The sequence below is a fragment of the Salvelinus fontinalis genome, chromosome 12 (genome assembly GCF_029448725.1).
Source record: "Salvelinus fontinalis isolate EN_2023a chromosome 12, ASM2944872v1, whole genome shotgun sequence".
Lineage (NCBI taxonomy): Eukaryota > Metazoa > Chordata > Actinopteri > Salmoniformes > Salmonidae > Salvelinus > Salvelinus fontinalis.
The window spans coordinates 47,490,865-47,510,585 of record NC_074676.1 but is presented as its reverse complement, the minus strand read 5'-3'; the positions used below and the strand labels follow the sequence as shown (position 1 = coordinate 47,510,585).

Below are 19,721 nucleotides of genomic sequence, written 5' to 3'. Positions count from 1 at the left end.
CTGAGACCACAGTCTCAAAGAAAACCATTAGAAACACACTACGCCGTCATGGATTAAAATCCTGCAGCGCACGCAAGTTCCTCCTGCTCAAGCCAGCGCATGTCCAGGCCCGTCTGAAGTTTGCCAATGACCATCTGGATGATCCAGAGGAGGAATGGGAGAAGGTCATGTGGTCTGATGAGACAAAAATAGAGCTTTTTGGTCTAAACTCCACTCGCCGTGTTTGGAGGAAGAAGAAGGATGAGTACGACCCCAAGAACACCATCCCAACCGTGAAGCATGGAGGTGGAAACATCATTCTTTGGGGATGCTTTTCTGCAAAGGGGACAGGACGACTGCACCGTATTGAGGGGAGGATGGATGGGGCCATGTATCGCGAGATCTTGGCCAACAACCTCCTTCCCTCAGTAAGAGCATTGAAGATGGGTCGTGGCTGGGTCTTCCAGCATGACAACGACCCGAAACACACAGCCAGGGCAACTAAGGAGTGGCTCCGTAAGAAGCATCTCAAGGTCCTGGAGTGGCCTAGCCAGTCTCCAGACCTGAACCCAATAGAAAATCTTTGGAGGGAGCTGAAAGTCCGTATTGCCCAGCGACAGCCCCGAAACCTGAAGGATCTGGAGAAGGTCTGTATGGAGGAGTGGGCCAAAATTCCTGCTGCAGTGTGTGCAAACCTGGTCAAGAACTACAGGAAACCTATGATCTCTGTAATTGCAAACAAAGGTTTCTGTACCAAATATTAAGTTCTGCTTTTCTGATGTATCAAATACTTATGTCATGCAATAAAATGCAAATTAATTACTTAAAAATCATACAATGTGATTTTCTGGATTTTTGTTTTAGATTCCGTCTCTCACAGTTGAAGTGTACCTATGATAAAAATTACAGACCTCTACATGCTTTGTAAGTAGGAAAACCTGCAAAATCGGCAGTGTATCAAATACTTGTTCTCCCCACTGTATGTATCAAGGTGACATCTTAATGGTTATCAATATTAGTTATTTATTGTGTAAGCTGCTATCCTTCTTGAAATAAATTCATGTGAGAGAAAAAAAATGGCCACGTTAGCTACCGCCAGCTACACGACTGTGACACCGAGTAGGAAGCACTTCAATTCGACATGAACATGGATTCAACACCCTGGTCACCGGTTTGTCAACCGGTTTGTCAACTCGTTGTGTAGTCCAATCAGCCACACAAAACGGTCTTGAGTGAAAACAATTCTGGCCAATTAGCTAATTCGCTTTCCATACGCCCACTCCGGTCACTATATTGGGCTGCAGCTAACCATACTTGCTCACCTGTGCTGAGCTAACATGTTGTACCTATATACATGTGGCCAGTGACCCATAACCCCTTGTGAGAGTGTCCCTATTGTACAAAACAGGTTAAAACATTCCTAGACAGACAACATGTACACCGTTCAAAATGGCTTTTACACATTTATTTTAGTCAAAGCAAGACTTCTGTAAAGAACTAGTTAAAAAGTTAACAATAGTGCAAGCAAGTCATAAAACATGATAAACATATGTAATGCATTTTTATATTAAATAGCATTTCACAGCCTTTTTAAAGAGACAGTTTGGGGTATGTTGCTGCACAGTCCTGGAAATGCAGATCCACGTATTGCAGGATGTGGTCCACAGCACTGAGCAGAAGGATGTCTGTGTTCTCATCAACGTCCAGCTCAGATGAGTAGTTCTTCACCGGGACGATGTAGGAGGTGGACATGCCAAGCAGAGCCCCAGCCTTGGTCATCTACTCACACATATACAGACACACACATTTGTTTTACTATCCTTGTGGGGACCAAACAATTGATTCCCATTCAAAATCCTATTTTCCCTAACATCTAACCCTTATCCTAACCCTAACCCTAACCTTGATACTAATCCTAACCCTAATTGTAACCCTAGCCCTGAACCTACCCCTAACCCTGATTCTAACCTTAACCCAAATTGAAACCCTAAACCTAACCCCTGAGCTTAAAATAGTATTTTTGGGGGGGGACCGAAACATTTTTTCCCTTGTTTTACTATCCTTGTGAGGACTTCTGGTCCCCACCATGACAGTAAAACCAAACACACACAAGTCAGTCAAGGATGTTCACAGTAGAACTACTGTTCATACAGGGTGGTTTAAATGTCAGATGTTCCAATAGCTGACTAACACGTCAACAAGGGGTATTATTGAGAGTACCGTCTGCTGAACGATCCGACTGTTGTACACCTGGGTGATGTCACGGGCGGTTTCCTGACACACCTGGTCCACGTGTGTCAGCAGTGCCACTTGATGCACACCTACAAAACACATTTGTTTCACACACTGTCAACTGACAGAATTGACCACAGTTCCTACAACCATTACTGCCATTGCTAAAACACTCCATCCTGTGCTCACCCAGGTCACTGATGTGTTCTCGGAGCTGTTGGAAGGTGGTGCCCAGACCTTTGGTGTAGCTGGACACTTTAGAAGCATCCACCACAAAGACGACACAGTGGACCTTGTCTTTAAGGGACGGCTTCTTCACATAGCCCACAGTCTCTGATCTCACAGGCTGCTCAGGACTGAACTGTAGAGGATGAATAAGAACATTAGTTTGGTTGTTCAAACCAACCAGCTGAGAGAGTATTTATAATATCCTCTACTGAACAGAGACATTTATATCAGGGGTGAGTAACTCCTATCCTGTGAGGCTGCCTGCATGAGTATGTTCCAACCCAGCACTATCTCCCCTGAATCATATTAGTGGTCTAAATTGCAGACTGTGATTAGTTGAATCAGGTGTGTTAGAACTAAACTGGAACAAAAATCGGCACACACTGTGTTAGAGCAGACCTGGAACACACTGTGGCCGCTGTTGCTCAACTCCGAGTTATATGAATGTTACACACACTGTGCCCCTGTAATTTTAACGTTGACATCCAATACTTGCACTCTGTCTTACACACAACGGTGGCACCTGTGTCCGTTCTCCCTCACGTACCTTGTGTCCCTCGGGTGCATGGCCTTTGATGATAGCCAGAGTGTCATGGAGGGTTAGTCCAGTGGTCTCCCCATCTCCCAGACCCATGACATCACACAGGACCAGCGCAGTAGGCTGCTCCGGACTCCGCCCACGGATGTTGAACAACTGGAGCTAAGATAGAGGACACAGACAGAATTATATGTGTAAGGATATACAATGTGGTTTACAATATGGAGTGATTAACAATAATAGTTTTTGTAACTTAACTAAATCTTTATTTATGCATGTAATTGATCTATATCATCCAGCACCAAAACTCCCAGTTTCTAACAAACTCAAATACTTTCTATGTTTTTTTACCTCTACCTTTTTGGTGAAGCTGGTAGAGGAAGAGCCAACCATGGCCCGGTTAGTGAATCTTCCTGTGAAGACTGACTGAACAGAGCTGATGAAGCTGGACTTGCCGGCTCCGACAGGCCCCACCAGCAGAACCCGAGCCTCAGACAAATCCTCACAACCAGGCTTATAGGAACTGATAGACTTCATCAGGGTCTCCCTGCGACTGGGCAAACATTGGTCATTATCAATTAAATATGATTACATGGTGGATTGTTTAGAAGGCCTAGTTGGTGTACATAGGTAAGTTTGAATGTATTGTTGTGATACCCTACTCACTCCTCAGTCCATGCCACCTCCCTCCATGGGGACTCCATCTTACTTTTCCACTGTTCTGCCCCTGGCAGGCCTAGAGTTGAGAGAGTATAGTGTAAGAGCAAACTAATGAAAATCATGAATTATCAGGTAAGTGTAGTCTACTGGAAAGTGGCAATGAGTCTCACAGCACACAATAGGTGATTAAAGGTCCGGTGCAGTCAGTGCAGATTTCCCTGTTAGACTATTAAAGGCCCAGTGCAGATTTCCCTGTTAGACTATTAAAGGCCCAGTGCAGATTTCCCTGTTAGACTATTAAAGGCCCAGTGCAGATTTCCCTGTTAGACTATTAAAGGCCCAGTGCAGATTTCCCTGTGTTTTATATATATTTCCACTCTATAAGGTTGGAATAGTACTGTGAAATTGTGAAAATTATTATAATGCCCTTTTAGTGTACGAGCTGTTTGAAAAGACACCTTGAAATTGAGTGGAGTGGAATTAGTTAAAAGACTAATAAGAAAGACAGTTCTAAACCTCTCTGCCAATAACAGCTAGTTTTCAGTTTTCCCTTGCATACTCCCAGACAGTCCCAGCAAAATTCTTGCTTGAGAAATTGCTTTTTGCAAAGCTATTTTTGTTTATTTTTGACCATTTTAATTGGAAACACTCACTGTAAGGTACTTAATTGTTACACAGAAATTATTTTATATTGAGATAAAAACTGCTGCATTGGACCTTTAAGAAATTACTCCAACATCATGATAGTCAACACCTATTTGCTTACCTGCAAACCCCCCAGGTGCATTTATCACATTCTCCTTGCGGACTTTACTCGAGTCAGGTCTGCCGTCCCCTCCCAACAGGTCTGTTGCGAAAGCTATTGATAAAGGTTTCTCACCATGCAAAACTGGTGCAGAAAAATTCGGACAATTTCCAGATACCGTCCTGAAGTTGAAGGCCATGCTGTCAATGTGATAACATATTCATATACCATCATGCAACATTGAATTCTTAAAGCCAATGATCGTAATAAAATGAACATGGTTCAAAGATTAACTTAAAGTATACTATACAAACCTAGCAAGATTGCTTGGAGATTTTATCCACAACCAGCTGAGCCTATGAATCAGTTTGACCTGATAGTATTGTGTATCTGTTTCTCAGTAGACTTGTGGGTGTGTCTGTTGTGTGGAAACGAAAGTGAAATTTTGAAATCCCATTTCTACTTGTCTTTCCAGTAAAGCTGTGTTCAGCCTAGAGTAAAAACAAACCTCAGTTAACTCAACATGAACTTAGACTTTTAATAATTACAATAAGTCTATCATCATTTTATAAAGGTCAGTCTTGGACTAGCAGGAAGAGGGATGCAGCTGTTGGAAGCACAATCTATAACTGTTGTGGGTTCAGCAGGAGTGTTGCCCACATACTGAAGCTGAGGATCCAATGCTATCCGAGTTTCAGTATAGGCTACTCGTGTAGTGATTAGAACAGTGGCATTATCTTGAGAGACTGCCCGAGGATTATCCCACCATTGCCACCAGTGTATTAATTAAATGGAAAGTGCTCAAACTGCACCAACCTGTTGTGACAGGGAAATATAACTACCGCCCATGCTATATAACTAAGTCCAGTCCTCTAGTACTACACTCACATACTACACTTGCGTGAAATACTGAACTGATGCAACACATTTTCAGCAAGACACCATTTTCAATGAGACAGAAAAACAGACAATGAATAACCCATCGAAAAACTGAATCAGAAAGTTTGGGGCAATTATGCTGTATCCACATATTTTGCCTACGGACATGCTATTGTACACACACACTGTATGTCATTCACAGTCCTCTATGTACAGTGCATTCAGAAAGTATTCAGACCCCTTGACTTTTCCACATTTTGTTACGTTACAGCCTTATTGTAAAATTGATTAAATGAAAAAATGTCCTCATCAATTTATACACAATACCCCATAATGACAAAGTGAAAACAGGTTTTTAGACATTTTGGCAAAAATACCTTATTTACATAAGTATTCAGACCCTTTGCTATGAGACTGGAAATTGAGCTGAGGTGCATCCTGTTTGTATTGATCATCCTTGAGATGTTTCTACAACTTGATTGGAGTCCACCTGTAGTAAATTCAATTGGTTGGAAATTATTTGGAACACACACACCTGTCTGTATAAGGTCCCACAGTTGACAGTGCATGTCAGAGCAAAAACCAAGCCGTAAGGTCGAAGCAATTGTCTGTAGAGCTCCGAGACAGATGTGTCGAGGCACAGATCGGGGGAAGGGTACCAAACAATTTCTGCAGCATTGAAGGTCCCCAAGAACACAGTGGCCCCCATCATTCTTAAATGGAAGAAGTTTGGAACCACCAAGAGCTTCAGAGTTCCTCTGTGGAGATGAGAGAACCGTCCAGAAGGACAACCATCTCTGCAGCACTCCACCAATCAGGCCTTTATGGTAGAGTGGCCAGACGGAAGCCACTCCTCAGTAAAAGGCACATGACAGCCTGCTTGGAGTTTGCCATAAGGCACCTAATGACTCAGACCATGAGAAACAAGATCCTCTGGTCTGATGAACCCAAGACTGAACTCTTTGGCCTGAATGCCAAGCGTCACGTCTGGAGGAAACCTGGCACCATCCCTATGGTGAAGCATGGTGGTGTTTGCATCATGCTGTGAGGATGTTTTTCCGAGGCAGGGACTGGAAGACTAGTCAGGATCGAGGGAAAGATGAATGGAGCAAAGTACAGAGAGATCCTTTATGAAAACTTGCTCCAGAGGGCTCAGGACCTCAGACTGGGACGAAGTTTCACCTTCCAACAGGACAACGACCCTAAGCACACAGCCAAGACATTGCAGGAGTGCCTTCGGGACAAGTATCTGAATGTCCTTGAGTGGTTCAGCCAGAGCCCGGACTTGAACCTGATCGAACATCTCTGGAGAGACCTGAAAATAGTTGTGCAGCGACACTCCCCATCCAACCTGACAGAGCTTGAGAAGATCTGCAGAGAGGAATGGGAGAAACTCCCCAAATACAGGTGTTCCAAGCTTTTAGTGTCATACCCAAGAAGATTCAAGGATCTAATCGCTGCCAAAGGTGCTTCAACAAAGTACTGAATAAAGGGCCTGAATACTTACGTAAATGTGATATTTCAGTTTTCCTGTTTTTGCTTTGTCATTATGGGGTATTGTGTTTAGATTGATGAGAGGGAAAAAACAATTTAATCAATTTTAGATTAAGGTTGTAACGTATCAACATTTGGAAAAAGTCAAGAGGTCTGAATACTTTCCGAATGCACTATAAATTAACCCATCCCAACAATAAAGTACAATAGATGAGAGCCTAAAGGTAATGCTGCCTTTGCAGACTGTGATAGACGCACATCTGAAGTCAAAATGGTCTAATGAGTTTTGTGTACAACATGTTGGAAGGCAGTTCCTCTGTGATACTCAGTTGGACTAACAAACATAGCCTACCTTCTCTCCAGAGAAACCTCAAGTAGAGTCTATACAGTAAGGCAGTCTGGGATTGAATGCTTATTTTCCATCATCTCACAGAATAGAGCACTGAATTAGGCCATGAAAGGGATAACGAGAATCATGTTATACTTGTCAGTCATTCAAAATGGTAAGTCAATTTCACAATAACAATCTCAAAATGGTTAAACATCATAGGAAACATTATTTTGAAATAACCAGATTGAGTGTTTGTTGGTTGTGATCCGCAAGGCATTAAAATGCTTTACTGTCGGATACAGTACCCTACAACCATTTAGTAATTGTGACACTATGTCTCTGTGGAAGTTCAGTAGGCATATTATTAAAACATTATGAAATGTAATGCATTTTTTAAACAGAATTGATTACGGGTTGTTTCTAGACCGGGCCACTGTCTTTAGGCCTATATGACTTGCCTTCTTTGACATTCTGTTATGACTTCTACAGGTCTACGTTTGGGAGAATCCCTGGGTGTATCACTGAAGAGCTTATCAGTGAAAGTGGGGGAGGATGCCATTCTGGACTGCCTTCTGTCCAGTAACTGTAGGTTGGCCACTGTAAGCTGTTACAAGCAGAGTCCAGGAGAGAGGATTGAGATAGTACTGAGCTACCCCCTGACCATCACCTCCCATCTGCTCTACGGTCAAGGCTTCCATCCCAACATGTTCACTGTCCAGACCAACGATAGCAGCCCATTTCACCAGCAGCAGTTAGTGATCCATGGATCTAAAGAGAATGACATGGCAGTTTATTACTGTGGACCTACAGAAGGACTTGAGAGAAACAACAACTGATTTGTAGAGATGAATGTAAGGTATACTATGTAATAACATTGTACTGTATCTACAGATGTAGGATCTTAATTTGATAACTCTTTTGTTGCTGAGTATTTTCCTGCATAGCAGGAAATGCAAACTTCTAGTTTATTCAATGTTTAAAAAGGCTTCTAAGGCTTGTAATTTCCACTTTAACATTTCTGACTGATTTGCCGTAAAAAAAATAATTGTCAACCCCTACCAAAAATATCCATTAATTACGATCCACATAATAATTCAAATTTCCAGTTGCTGCAGGATTATTTTCCTGTTGTAGCAAACTGGCTCAAATTAAAATCCTGCATCTGTATAAGGTACTCTGTAATTGCCTTCCAAAGCAACTCCTAATAAACTCTCAGGTTGATGTTGTTGTTTTGTTATTGCCATGTTCTGAGAGTGAATATTTCTCGTGGGTTGACTAACAGTATAATGGCAAAAGGAGAAGTAAAGTTAAGCCGCTTGTGGTTTACCACAGACAATCCTCATTGTCAGAATCCCCCCAAATACTCCAGAGTGGGCAGAACTGGAGAAGTCGTACATGAGTCTACATTTGTTTCAGACACAACCACGCGTGCCAGTCCTTCTTGTTTTTCTATCCTCCTACAAACTGAATAAGTGATCTACTTGTTTTGAGCCTGCGATAGAAGGGGACAACACGTGCCTTGGGAAAAAACTCATGTTCCACCCAGATAGTTTTTCACAACATTTCCTCTTTGCACCGGTGTCGAGACCAACTTAGTTGTGAGAAAGTCTGTATCTTTAGAGGAGATAGCAATATGACTGTATCATTTATTGATATTCTCCTAATTAGTGATTAACTGACGGTTTTTAGCAGGATTGGGCTAAATGCTCAAATAAAAACCTGAGGTGAAGAACTATCATTCCCTGCAGTAGAAGTCCATGTGAGAGGAGAGAGCTGTATGATACTAGGAGGACAAGACAACAATAATCTCAAGGGACTCACAGCAGTTGGGCTTTTCTCCTCTCTAGAGCACCAACTGAAACAGACAGAATGAACAGAGCACGAGGACGGTGTTTCACTTTACTACTACTACTGGGGTAACTTTCAGCTCAACTTTCAATCCAGATTGCATTGTAGGTACTATGTGGACTTTTGCAAAAGTTCTGATGATAATTATGGTCATATTTTTCCTCAGGTGTGTACATGGGAGCAAGTCTCCTCAAAGGGAGGTGGTATTCAGTAGAGGGATCCAACTCTTTGTTGAAGGTAAGCTAGAATTAAATCCCTTTTGCATGAATAAAAAGGCTAATTGTTATGTACACATTCCCCCACAACGCAGGCCACAATTGGGTCATTCCACCAATTCGGTGCCTTTTGAGAAGTGTTCAAAAAAATGTTTGATTTCAAGTAATTTTAACATTCTGTCATAAAGAGCCACTCAAATCAATTGTCACATGCTTTGCAGACAACAGGTGTAGACTAACAGTGAAATGCTTACTTATGGGTCCATGTCCAACAATGCAGAGTTAAAGCTAAGATAAAACATTTAATAACAAATTGAAAAAGCGACACAAGGAATAAATATACAGTGATTAACAAATAACAGTGAGTAAAAAATAACATGGCTAAATACAGGAAGTAGAAAATACCATGGCTATGTATAGGGAGTAGAAAATAACATGTCTATCTACATACAGGGAGTAGAAAATAACATGGCCGTATACAGGAAGTAGAAAATAACACGGTTATATATATACAGGAAGTAGAAAATAACATGGCTACATGCAGGGAGTAGAAAATAACATGGCTATATATAGAGAGGAGAAAATAACATGGCTATCTATACAGGGAGTGGAAAATAACATGGCTGTCTATAGGAGTAGAAAATATAATGGCTCTATATAGGAAGTAGAAAATAACATGGCTATCTATATACAGGGTGTAAAAAAGCAGCATGGCTGTATACAGGAAGTAAAAAATAGCATGGCTATGTACAGGAAGTAGAAAATAGCATGGTTACATACAGGGAGTAGAAAATAACATGGCTATATACAGGGAGTACCAGTACCGAGTCGATGTGCAGGGGTACGAGGTAATTGAGGTAGCTATATACTGTACATATAGGTAGAGGTAAAGTGACTAGGCAACAGCACTTGTTCATTTTCATAAATGACTATAGTAAGTGCCAATAAAACTCGACAGCTTGAAGTCCTAGACTCTGGACATAATGTACCTCTGGTTAGTTCAGCCATTCCTATGGGGGCAATTCATGGGGAAAGTGCCTACAAAAATACGCCATTACTATTGCTCTCTATTAAGTGCCAAATAAAGTAACAACGTTAACTGTAACACGGTTGAGGATTTCATCTGAAATCAGCCATAAATCCCCTTGTACAGGTGGGATTGAAAGCTTGTTGTGTGAAACAGGGAGTGGCAATTGCATGCAAGCTTTACCATCAAAAATGTTTTTGTTAAAAAATGTCTAGCCCATCCATCTATGGGTAACAGGGTTGATGTGTTCTGCTCGACCCGCTCAGTTTTCCCCCACAACACCAGACAATTGCCAAAAAAGAGCAGAACCAGCTCACTAGCTTTTACACTATGATTGGAAAATTAGATGTTCAAAGTTTCTTATGAAAAAGGAATAGTTAAGGGAATAGTTTCACCATATTAAAACAAGAGTTCAGTTCACGTAACCGGGATGACCTTAAAATGAGGGATGGATGTAAATTAATCATAACAATAAATAAATTCTAATCTTCAGATATGGCTTTGTCAAAGCAATATAATAACTAGGAAACTTGGAGAAATTTTGGGGTGAAGTGGGTTAAAATATTCCAAGGTTACACAGGGTTGATGCTGAGTTTTGAAACTTTAGCAAATATTTATTCATATTGAAAATCTGATTTATTTATTTACTTAATTTACTATAATTTTAAGGACAGACGGAGGAGAAGAGAAGCAAGTACAGGGAGGGAACATTTAATAAAAACACAGACATGAAACAGAACACAGCGTCTGGACAGGGGAAACGTAAACGACAATAATGCTGACACAGGGAACCAACTGAGGAATAGACAGATATAGAGGGGCAATCAACAAATTTGAAGGAGTCCAGGTGAGTCCAATGAGCACTGATGATGGTGACAGGTGTGCATAATGAAGGGAAGCCTGGCGCCCTTGAGCGCCAGAGAGGGGGAGCGGGAGCAGGTGTGACAGTACCCCCCCCCCCCCTCTAGGGGTGCCAGCCGGCGTCCCAACTGGGCGAGCCTGACGGGCCGGCCGAGGCATGGGCGCTGGACTAGCCGACTGAGGCGTAGAAGCCCGACGAGCCGGCTGATGCATGGAAGGCGACGGGCCGGGTGAGCCGTGAAAGCCTGATGAACCGGCTGAGGCGTGGGAGCCCGACTAGCCGGCTGGGGCATGACGTGGGATGGACTGCCGAGCCAACCGAGGCAAGAAAACCTCTTGAGCCAGCTAAGGCGTGGAAGCCCGACGAGCTAGCTGAGGCATCCCCGGTTCCATCGGCGACGGCACACGGACCCGATGTTACCAACAAAAACAAAAAACAAAGACTCCCTGATGCCTCCAATAGTGGTGTCGGACACGGACAGCGTCTGGACACGGGAAAAGTAAACTACAATAATGCTGACACGGGGAACACAACTGAGGAACAGACAGATATAGAGGGGCAATCAACAAAATGAAGGAGTCCAGGTGAGTCCAATGAGCGCTGATGCGCGTAATGATGGTGACAGGTGTGCGTAATGAAGGGCAGCATGGCGCCCTCGAGCGCCAGAGAGGGGGAGTGGGAGCAAGCATGATAATAATATAACAGGCTTTAAAATTCAATATTGGTGCACAATTTCTACTTAAAATATCAAAAGGACACAAAAGGCTCTCATTTCGTGGAACGACCCAATTGTCTGTATTTCAATAACATTTGTTCAAGAGATATACTGTAGTAGTTCCAAATGTTTCTAAACGTCTTTGGTTCCAACACCTTTCACCCCGAGAGCTTCATGCATGTTGATGTTCTTTCTCTCCTCAGGTTTGAACCCTTCTAATCCCTCTGTGCTAATCCTCTCCTCATTTGGGCGCAACCCTGGTGCCTCACCTACACTGGTGTGTGTACTCAGTGGTTTAAAAACACGTCATTTGGTGGACATCATTTGGTGGATCAACGACACAGTGGTAACCCCTGAGAACAATGCTATTTGGAGTTCCAGGGGAAGCGATGGCACGTACACAACTACCGGACTGTGGACTATGTCTGGAAAGGACTGGAATCCCTATAGTAACTATGAGTGTGGAACCAGACATGAAGGAAAGCATTATAGAAATGGTACACAGCCCTCGCTTTGCATGGATTTTACTTGATTACAAATATTTGTTAACCTATCAAAAAGTATCTGTACTTTACAGCCTCCTTAGCAGTTCATGTACAATCTTTACTATTATTAAAGTATTAATGTCATGATGTTTCTTGAGTATTTTAGTGAAAGATTATCTTTCTGGTTGCCATTACCATATGTTGACACTAGAGGACGCTCACTGCCTGCAGTTGGAGGGGTTGTAGTGTTTGTGTTGAGTGATGGTAAAGTTCATATGCATGGCATCTCTGTTTCACATACTCACTGATTTCAACTGAGACAATGTTGCTCTTGTTCCTGGATGTATCTCTCAACAACAAGCTGTTATAGAAATGGTATAAAAAAGCTGCACTTCTTAATCATACCGTATGCACAAAGCTGAATACTCTTTAGTTTATGTTCCAAACAACAATTGTGTTTCTGTCAGCCCTCCTCTAAACATATTTTTGCATCATTTATAAGTTCATAATATCATCAATAAAATATAAAAAGAATGAACTAATCTGCATTGTACTTTCACATACAAACTCACAACCACTTCTTTATTTTGTCCTGGTCATGCGTTTGCTTATATTCTTGGGGCCACTGGTTGCTGTCTGATTCCTGTGAAGAATTAACCATAACACCCCAATTGCCATTATCAGCCAATGACCTTGCTGTTGGAGCTCAGCTAACTGCTTGCTGTGTCAGTAAATTCAGCAGATTTGGGCCACTTGTTGAAGAAACCTTGGAGATATGAGGATTTTCTGAATGGGAGATAGGATGGGAAAGCGTGTATGTCGCGTGTCGTGTGTGTCTGTGAGATGTTTACAGTTTGAAAGGCAACGTGTTTTGGCAGAACAGTCTTAGGAAAAAAAAGTTATATCTAGAACCTTAAAGGGTTCTTCGGCTGTCCCCATAGGATAACTCTTTGAAAAACCCTTTTTGGTTCCAGGTAGAAGAACCCTTTTGGGTTCCATAAAGAAACATTTTTACAGAGGGTTCTACATGGAACCCAAAATGGTTCTACCTTGAACCAAAAAAGGTTAATCTATAGGGACAATGAAGAACCCTTTTGGAACCCTTTTTTCTAATAGTGAAGAACCCTTTTGGAACCCATTTTTCTAAGAGTGTATGTACCCCGTCCGATTCATCTCACTGCCAAGTCTGCTGGTTTCAAAATAACTTGAACGTGACCACTGCTTGGGGTACTATCATGGAAAATGAACTCCATACTCACTGGGCACAGACGTCAACTCAATGTCTATTCCATGTTGGTTCAACCTTATTTCATTGAAATGACGTGGTGACAACATTGATGCAACCAGTGTGTGCCAAGTGGGTATCTGACTCCAAGTTAGTAAATTCTAATTGCAAATCTATGGCACGCATTTTCAAGATATAGCATGACGAGCATGGAGAGACAAGTCATTGAGTGATCGACAGTACCAGTCAAAAGTTTGGACACACCTACTCATTCAAGGGTTTTTCTTAATTTTTTACCTTGTGGAATAATAGTAAAGATATCAAAACTATGAAATAACACATATGGAATCATGTAGTAACCAAAAAACTGTTCCAGAAATCAAAATATATTTGAGATTCTTCAAAGTAGCCACCCTTTGCCTTGATGACAGCTTTGCACACTATTGGCATTCTCTCAACCAGCTACACCTTGACTGCTTTTCCAACAGTCTTGAAGGAGTTCCCACATATGCTGAGCACTTGTTGGCTGCTTTTCTTTCACTCTGCGGTCCAACTCATCCCTAACCATCTCAATTGGGTTGAGGCCAGGTCATCTGATGCAGCACTCCATCACTCTCCTTTTTGGTCAAATAGCCCTTACACAGCCTGGAGGTGTGTTGGGTCATTGTCCTGTTGAAAAACAAATCATAGTCCCACTAAGTGCAAGATGGGATGGCGTATCTTTGCAGGATGCTGTTGTAGCCATGCCGGTTAAGTGTGCCTTGAATTTTAAATAAATCACAGACAGTGTCACCAGCAAAGCACCCCCACACAATCCCACTTCCTCCTCCATGCTTCACGGTGGGAACCACACATGCGGAGATCATCCGTTCTTCTACTCTGCATCTCACATAAACACGGCGCTTGGAAACAAAAATCTCAAATTTGGACTCATCAGACCAAAGGAGAGATTTCCGCCGGTCTAATGTCTATTGCTCGTGTTTCTTGACCCAAGCAAGTCTCTTCTTCCTATTGGTGTCCTTTAGTAGTGGTTTCTTAGCAGCAATTCGACCATGAAGGCCTGATTCACTCAGTCTCCTCTGCACATTTGATGTTGAGATGTGTCTGTTACTTGAACTATGTGAAGCATTTATTTGGGCTGCAATTTCCGAGGCTTGTAACTCTAATTAACTTGTCTTCTGCAGTAGAGCTAACTCTGGGTCTTCCTTTCCTGTGGCGGTCCTCATGAGAGACAGTTTCATCATAGCGCTTGATGGTTTTTGTGACTGCACTTGAAGAAACTTTCAAAGTTCTTGACATTTTCCAGATTGACTGTCCTTTGTGTCTTAAAGTAATGATGGACTGTCGTTTCTCTTTGTGTATTTGAGCTGTTCTGGCCATAATATGGACTTGGTATTTTACCAAATAGTGATTTCTTCTGTATAAAACCCCTACCTTCTCACAACACTACTGATTGGCTCAAACGCATTAAGGAGGATGTTATGGAACAGGGGAACCCAAGAGCAGACGAGGAAACTGGGATGAAGTAACCAAGGTATTAATTGAAACACAGGGGGAAGATGGAGTGCAGGCCAGGGGAAGCTTGGGTGGACTGCTGGAAACCAGGTGCGGAGGCTGAGGCTGGAGCGAGAGGGATTGGGACAGGAAAGCAGGTCCGGAGGGGAATCCAAGGGAGTAGTAGAGTGGGGAATCCAGGACAGAGTAGCAGGATGACGAGATGTGGAACTGGAGACAGGGACCAGAGTCAGAGCAAACGGAACTGTAGCGGAGAGGAAAACAGCATCAGGCATCCGCCCACACAATCACACAGAGAGAGAGAGAGAGAGAGAGAGGGAGAGGGAGAGAGAGAGAGAGAGAGAGAGAGAGAGAGAGAGAGAGAGAGAGAGAGAGAGAGAGAGAGAGAGAGAGAGAGAGAGAGTACTGGGGGAGGGGCGGCAGGTCAAGGAGACACAGGATGAGCAGTAGAGGGCGTGGCAGGAGTAGATGTAACAAAGGAAAGAAATTCCACTATTTAACTTTTAACAAGGCACACTTGTTAATTGAAATGCATTCCAGGTCACTAACTCATGAAGCTGGTTGAGAGAATGCCAAGAGTATGCAAAGCTGCCGTCAAGGCAAAGGGTGGCTACTTTGAAGAATCTGAAATATAACATATAATTTGATTTGTTTAACAGTAATAGTAAAAATAAAGAAAAATCCTAGAATGAGTCGGTGTGTCCAAACTTTTGACTGGTACTGTACTTGTGAAACATGTTGTTGCCCCCATGGATTGATCTCAGATTTGTATTTTACCTCCTAATGGTCTCGGTAAGGATACAGGGGTAATCTGATCCTAGATCTGCACATGGGACCAACCTGCATATCTGTAAGGACACCAGCGAATAAACAGTGTCCGTCACTGCAATTGGGCTGTTCTATGGAAGAGGTCAGGAAGCATAGCCATTCATTTTGGTTTCTCTGACTAAGCAAGAAGTACCTTTGTGCTCAGCCCTCACTGATTGGCTGTGGTGATGAGAGACATGTACTGCATGGCTATTGGAGTTGTAGATAGAGAGGGGGAGGGGGGATAGGGGGAGGGAGGGAACAGGGAGGGAACAGGGAGCTATGCCGACTATTTAGCCATGTGACATTGCAGTCTTTTACCATTGCCTCCTCACCGTACTCACACACACACACACATGCTCAGCAGTCACACACACAAACACACACACAGGCTCTCTCCCTATCCCAAGACTTGCCAGCCCTATTGGAGGCAATGGCATTTTCACTACGGATGGAGTGGGTTGGCCAGTGGCCTCGTTAACCTGAAGTGCTGAGAGGATGGAAACCAGGAGATGATCTGGATGAAGCGGTTGCTTGGGGAGAAAATAGAAACAAAGGCCTGATTAAAGGATTTCAAATGTTGAAGAATTAGTTGGGTGGTGGTTTGACTAGATGTTTGTCGGCAGCTGTGACATTAATGTTCTGAAATTTCAAGCAAAACTTTGAGAGGATGAATACGCTTTTTCTGATGAAAGTTCCAGACAAAGTACAGTAGTTTGTTAAATATCCCCTAAACCCCTAGCAACCTTATAACCCCCACTGAAGATAGGGACATATTCCCTTTCATAGCTTTAGATTATACGGTACAAACTCAGGCGTGTACATGAATAATGAGTAGAATGAATGAGTAGTGAGACATGCTTAGGGGTGGGTTCTTAGTCCCCTCCTGTACTCCCTGTTCACCCACGACTGGATGGCCACGCACAACTCCAATACCATCCCCCCCGGAGGGTGAAGTCTGGGACCAAAAGGCTCCTGAACAGCTTCTAAGCCATTAGACTTCTGAACAGTTAATCAAATGGTTACCTGGACTATTTACATTGACCCCGTTCTTTTGTACTGATTCTCTTGCATTGGCTTTATGTACACTCACCGGACACTACTCCAACATACGACACTGACACTCCAACACACACACACACACACACACACTCCATATGCTCACACACATAAAACCCACACATACATGCATATTGACGCCACACACTCACACAGACACACTTTCACACTATTTCACACTCTTCACATACACCGATGCTACTCTGTTTATTGTCTATCCTGATTTGCCTAGTCACTTTTACCCCTTCCTACATGTACATATTACCTCAATTACCTCGTACCCCTACACATTGACTCGGTACCAGTACTTATTGTATATAGCCTCGTTGTTGTTATTTTATTGTGTTACTATTTCCTTTTTTGTGCAAATTTTTCATACTTTTTAACTCTGCAATGTTAGGAAAGGGCTCACAAGAAAGCATTTTACGGTAAAGTCTACACCTGTTGTATTTGGCATATGTGACAAATACATTTGATTTGATTTGCTGCAACTAAGCATGTCAATATTTGACTGCTGACACTGGTCAGTACCCCTCAATAACAACAGTTGTCTGACGCAACTGGCCTGGCTGCCTGCAGGTCTGCTCTACCAGTTGGGCCCTGAGTGTTCGACAGCTGAACCCTGTCTGTCTGAAGCTGCAGACATGTTGTTCAGCTGCAGAAATAGTCCTGCCAGAGAAGAGGAATGTAGTAAACAGATACAAGTCATGTTTTAATCCTTAAAGTCTGTATAATTGGAATGAGTTTGCACTACAAAGTCTGTCAGCAAAGGAGAGAGGGGAGATGTTAGTTAGGACTATATAAACCCAGTTTTGGAGCTAGTTTATGCTCTATAACGTCTTGGCCTCAATTCAGTGAATCACCCTTTTGTTTTTTGGAACCAATTTATATTTTTCTTTTTACCCTTTAGGAGGTTAGAAGCTGACAATTGTTCAGTCTGTCCAATCTCCCCCAACTCCCCACTCCCCACCTCCACCACCCAACCCCAAGTATTTCAACAGCAGACAAGCAGGAAAGGTATTCTTTGTACAAAAACATGAAATAAATACATTTTCCATGCAAAACGGAGGAACTTGGCTGAATTGTGTAACATTGTGTAACTGAGCTGAGGCCACTTCACTGACAATGTTCCCTCTAGTCTAAACTGCCGCCCAGAAGAAATACCACGCCACGCAGAGACGCGTGATTGAACTTCACTGAGTTCACCCCATTTAATTTGCACTATATAGATCAATGTTTTTTCTGTGATCGAATCAACATTATATCAGCCCCTTTTCAATGCAACAAACCAAACCAAATCTATCTTTGCAAGATTTAGTCTATGATGAGCCAGAGCGCAGCAGAGTATAATTATATTGGCTGGGGTAGCCCATGAGCGGTCTTTCAATCACCCACGAGCGAATGCGCTTTTCAGATCAGTTCATATCAGAGTGCAGAACCGCGTGTATGCACATTTGTTGATATTCTTTGCTAGTTCGCGAGTTATTAGCCCAGTTATAGCTAAATATAGGTCAGCAATGGGGAGTTTCTGATTCATACAACAACACAAAACATGTATTCAGGTAAAAAGTTTATGTCTTAATTAAAATCAAATGTTATTTGCCACATGTGCCGAATACAACCATACAGTGAAATGCTTACTTACAAGCCCTTAACCAACAATGCAGTTTTAAGAAAAATACCTAAAAAAAGAAGAAATATTAGTAACAAATAATGAAAGAGCAGGGGTATTGGTATGGAGTCAATGTGCAGCACCAGTTAGTCAAGGTAGTTGAGGTAATATGTACATGTAGGTAGAGTTATTATAGTGACTATGCACAGATAATAAACAGAGAGTAGCAGCAGCGCAAAAGAGTTTGGGTAGCCAATTGATTAGATGTTCAGGAGTCTTATGGCTTGGGGGTAGAAGCTGTTTAGAAGCCTAGGACCAAGACTTGAAAAGAAGTTTAGGACCTAGACTTGGCGCTCCGGTACCGCTTGCCAAGCAGTAACAAAGAGAACAGTCTATGACTAGGGTGGCTGGAGTCTTTGACAATTTTTAGGGCATTCCTCTGACACCGCCTGGTATAGAGGTCATGGATGGCAGGAAGCTTGGCCCCAGTGATGTACTGGGCCGTACGCATTACACTTTGTAGTGCCTTGCGGTCCGAGGCCGAGCAGTTGCCATACCAGGCAGTGATGCAACCAGTCAGGATGCTCTCGATGGTGCAGCTGTAGAATATTTTGAGGATTTGAGGACCCATGCCAAATATTTTCAGTCTCCTGAGGGGGAATAGGTTTTGTTGTACCCTCTTCACGACTGTCTTGGTGTGCTTGGACCATGTTCGTTTGTTGGTGATGTGGACACCAAGGAACTTGAAACTCTCACCATAATGATGGTGTTGGAGTCGTGTTTGGCCACACAGTCGTGTTGTGTCATTGGCAAACTAAATGGGTAGAGTTGTATTTTGAGACAGGCTTGAATATGCAAATAAGCAAATAGGCAGAGCCTACATTGTCTAATTATCTTTAAGGTAATAATAGTACATTTTATTTTGTAAAGTGGTTTCTTGCATCATACACCACAATACAATGCAATTTACAGTCGCCTATTTGGCCAAAAGGTGTTACAGACCAAGTAAAAAATAATTAATTTATGTCAAGCCCTTCATAATTTAATAACGTTTTAAAAGTTTAATGCAATGTAGGCCTGCATTGAACACCACAAATAGGCTACTGTAGGCTATATCATAGAAATCAAAAGCTATTTCTATGTGAAAATGTTATGGGATTTGGTCCATTGGTTTCGTTGGTAGGCCTACATTATTTTCAAATAGCCACAATAGCCTATTGGCTACTGTCTAAAACTGTAAGGGTACAGCCTCAGTGTTCACTGTA

General features: G+C 42.5%; 1 protein-coding gene and 1 long non-coding RNA gene across 3 annotated transcripts; one reads left to right on the top strand and one right to left on the bottom strand.

The window, feature by feature from the left end:
• Positions 1-1,422: 1,422 nt before the first annotated feature.
• Positions 1,423-4,805, bottom strand: LOC129866528 (interferon-induced protein 44-like). Of its 2 annotated transcripts, none has more exons than XM_055939303.1 (8): positions 4,697-4,805; positions 4,404-4,582; positions 3,644-3,713; positions 3,329-3,530; positions 2,987-3,139; positions 2,401-2,572; positions 2,200-2,300; positions 1,423-1,758 (listed from the first exon to the last, which is right to left on the bottom strand). In XM_055939303.1, exons 2-8 carry the CDS (start codon positions 4,579-4,581, stop codon positions 1,570-1,572), a joined length of 1,065 nt encoding a protein of 354 aa, XP_055795278.1. In that variant the 5' UTR covers position 4,582; positions 4,697-4,805; the 3' UTR covers positions 1,423-1,569. The 2 variants fall into 2 exon arrangements, with proteins under 2 accessions (XP_055795278.1, XP_055795279.1); XM_055939304.1 differs by having other exon boundaries at positions 3,335-3,530.
• A 3,760-nt stretch (positions 4,806-8,565) lies between these two features.
• On the top strand, positions 8,566-12,800 carry LOC129866527 (uncharacterized). The gene is made up of 3 exons (XR_008761494.1): positions 8,566-9,002; positions 9,101-9,171; positions 11,957-12,800. It is a non-coding gene; the product is annotated as an uncharacterized LOC129866527 (long non-coding RNA).
• The last annotated feature ends 6,921 nt before the right edge of the window (positions 12,801-19,721 follow it).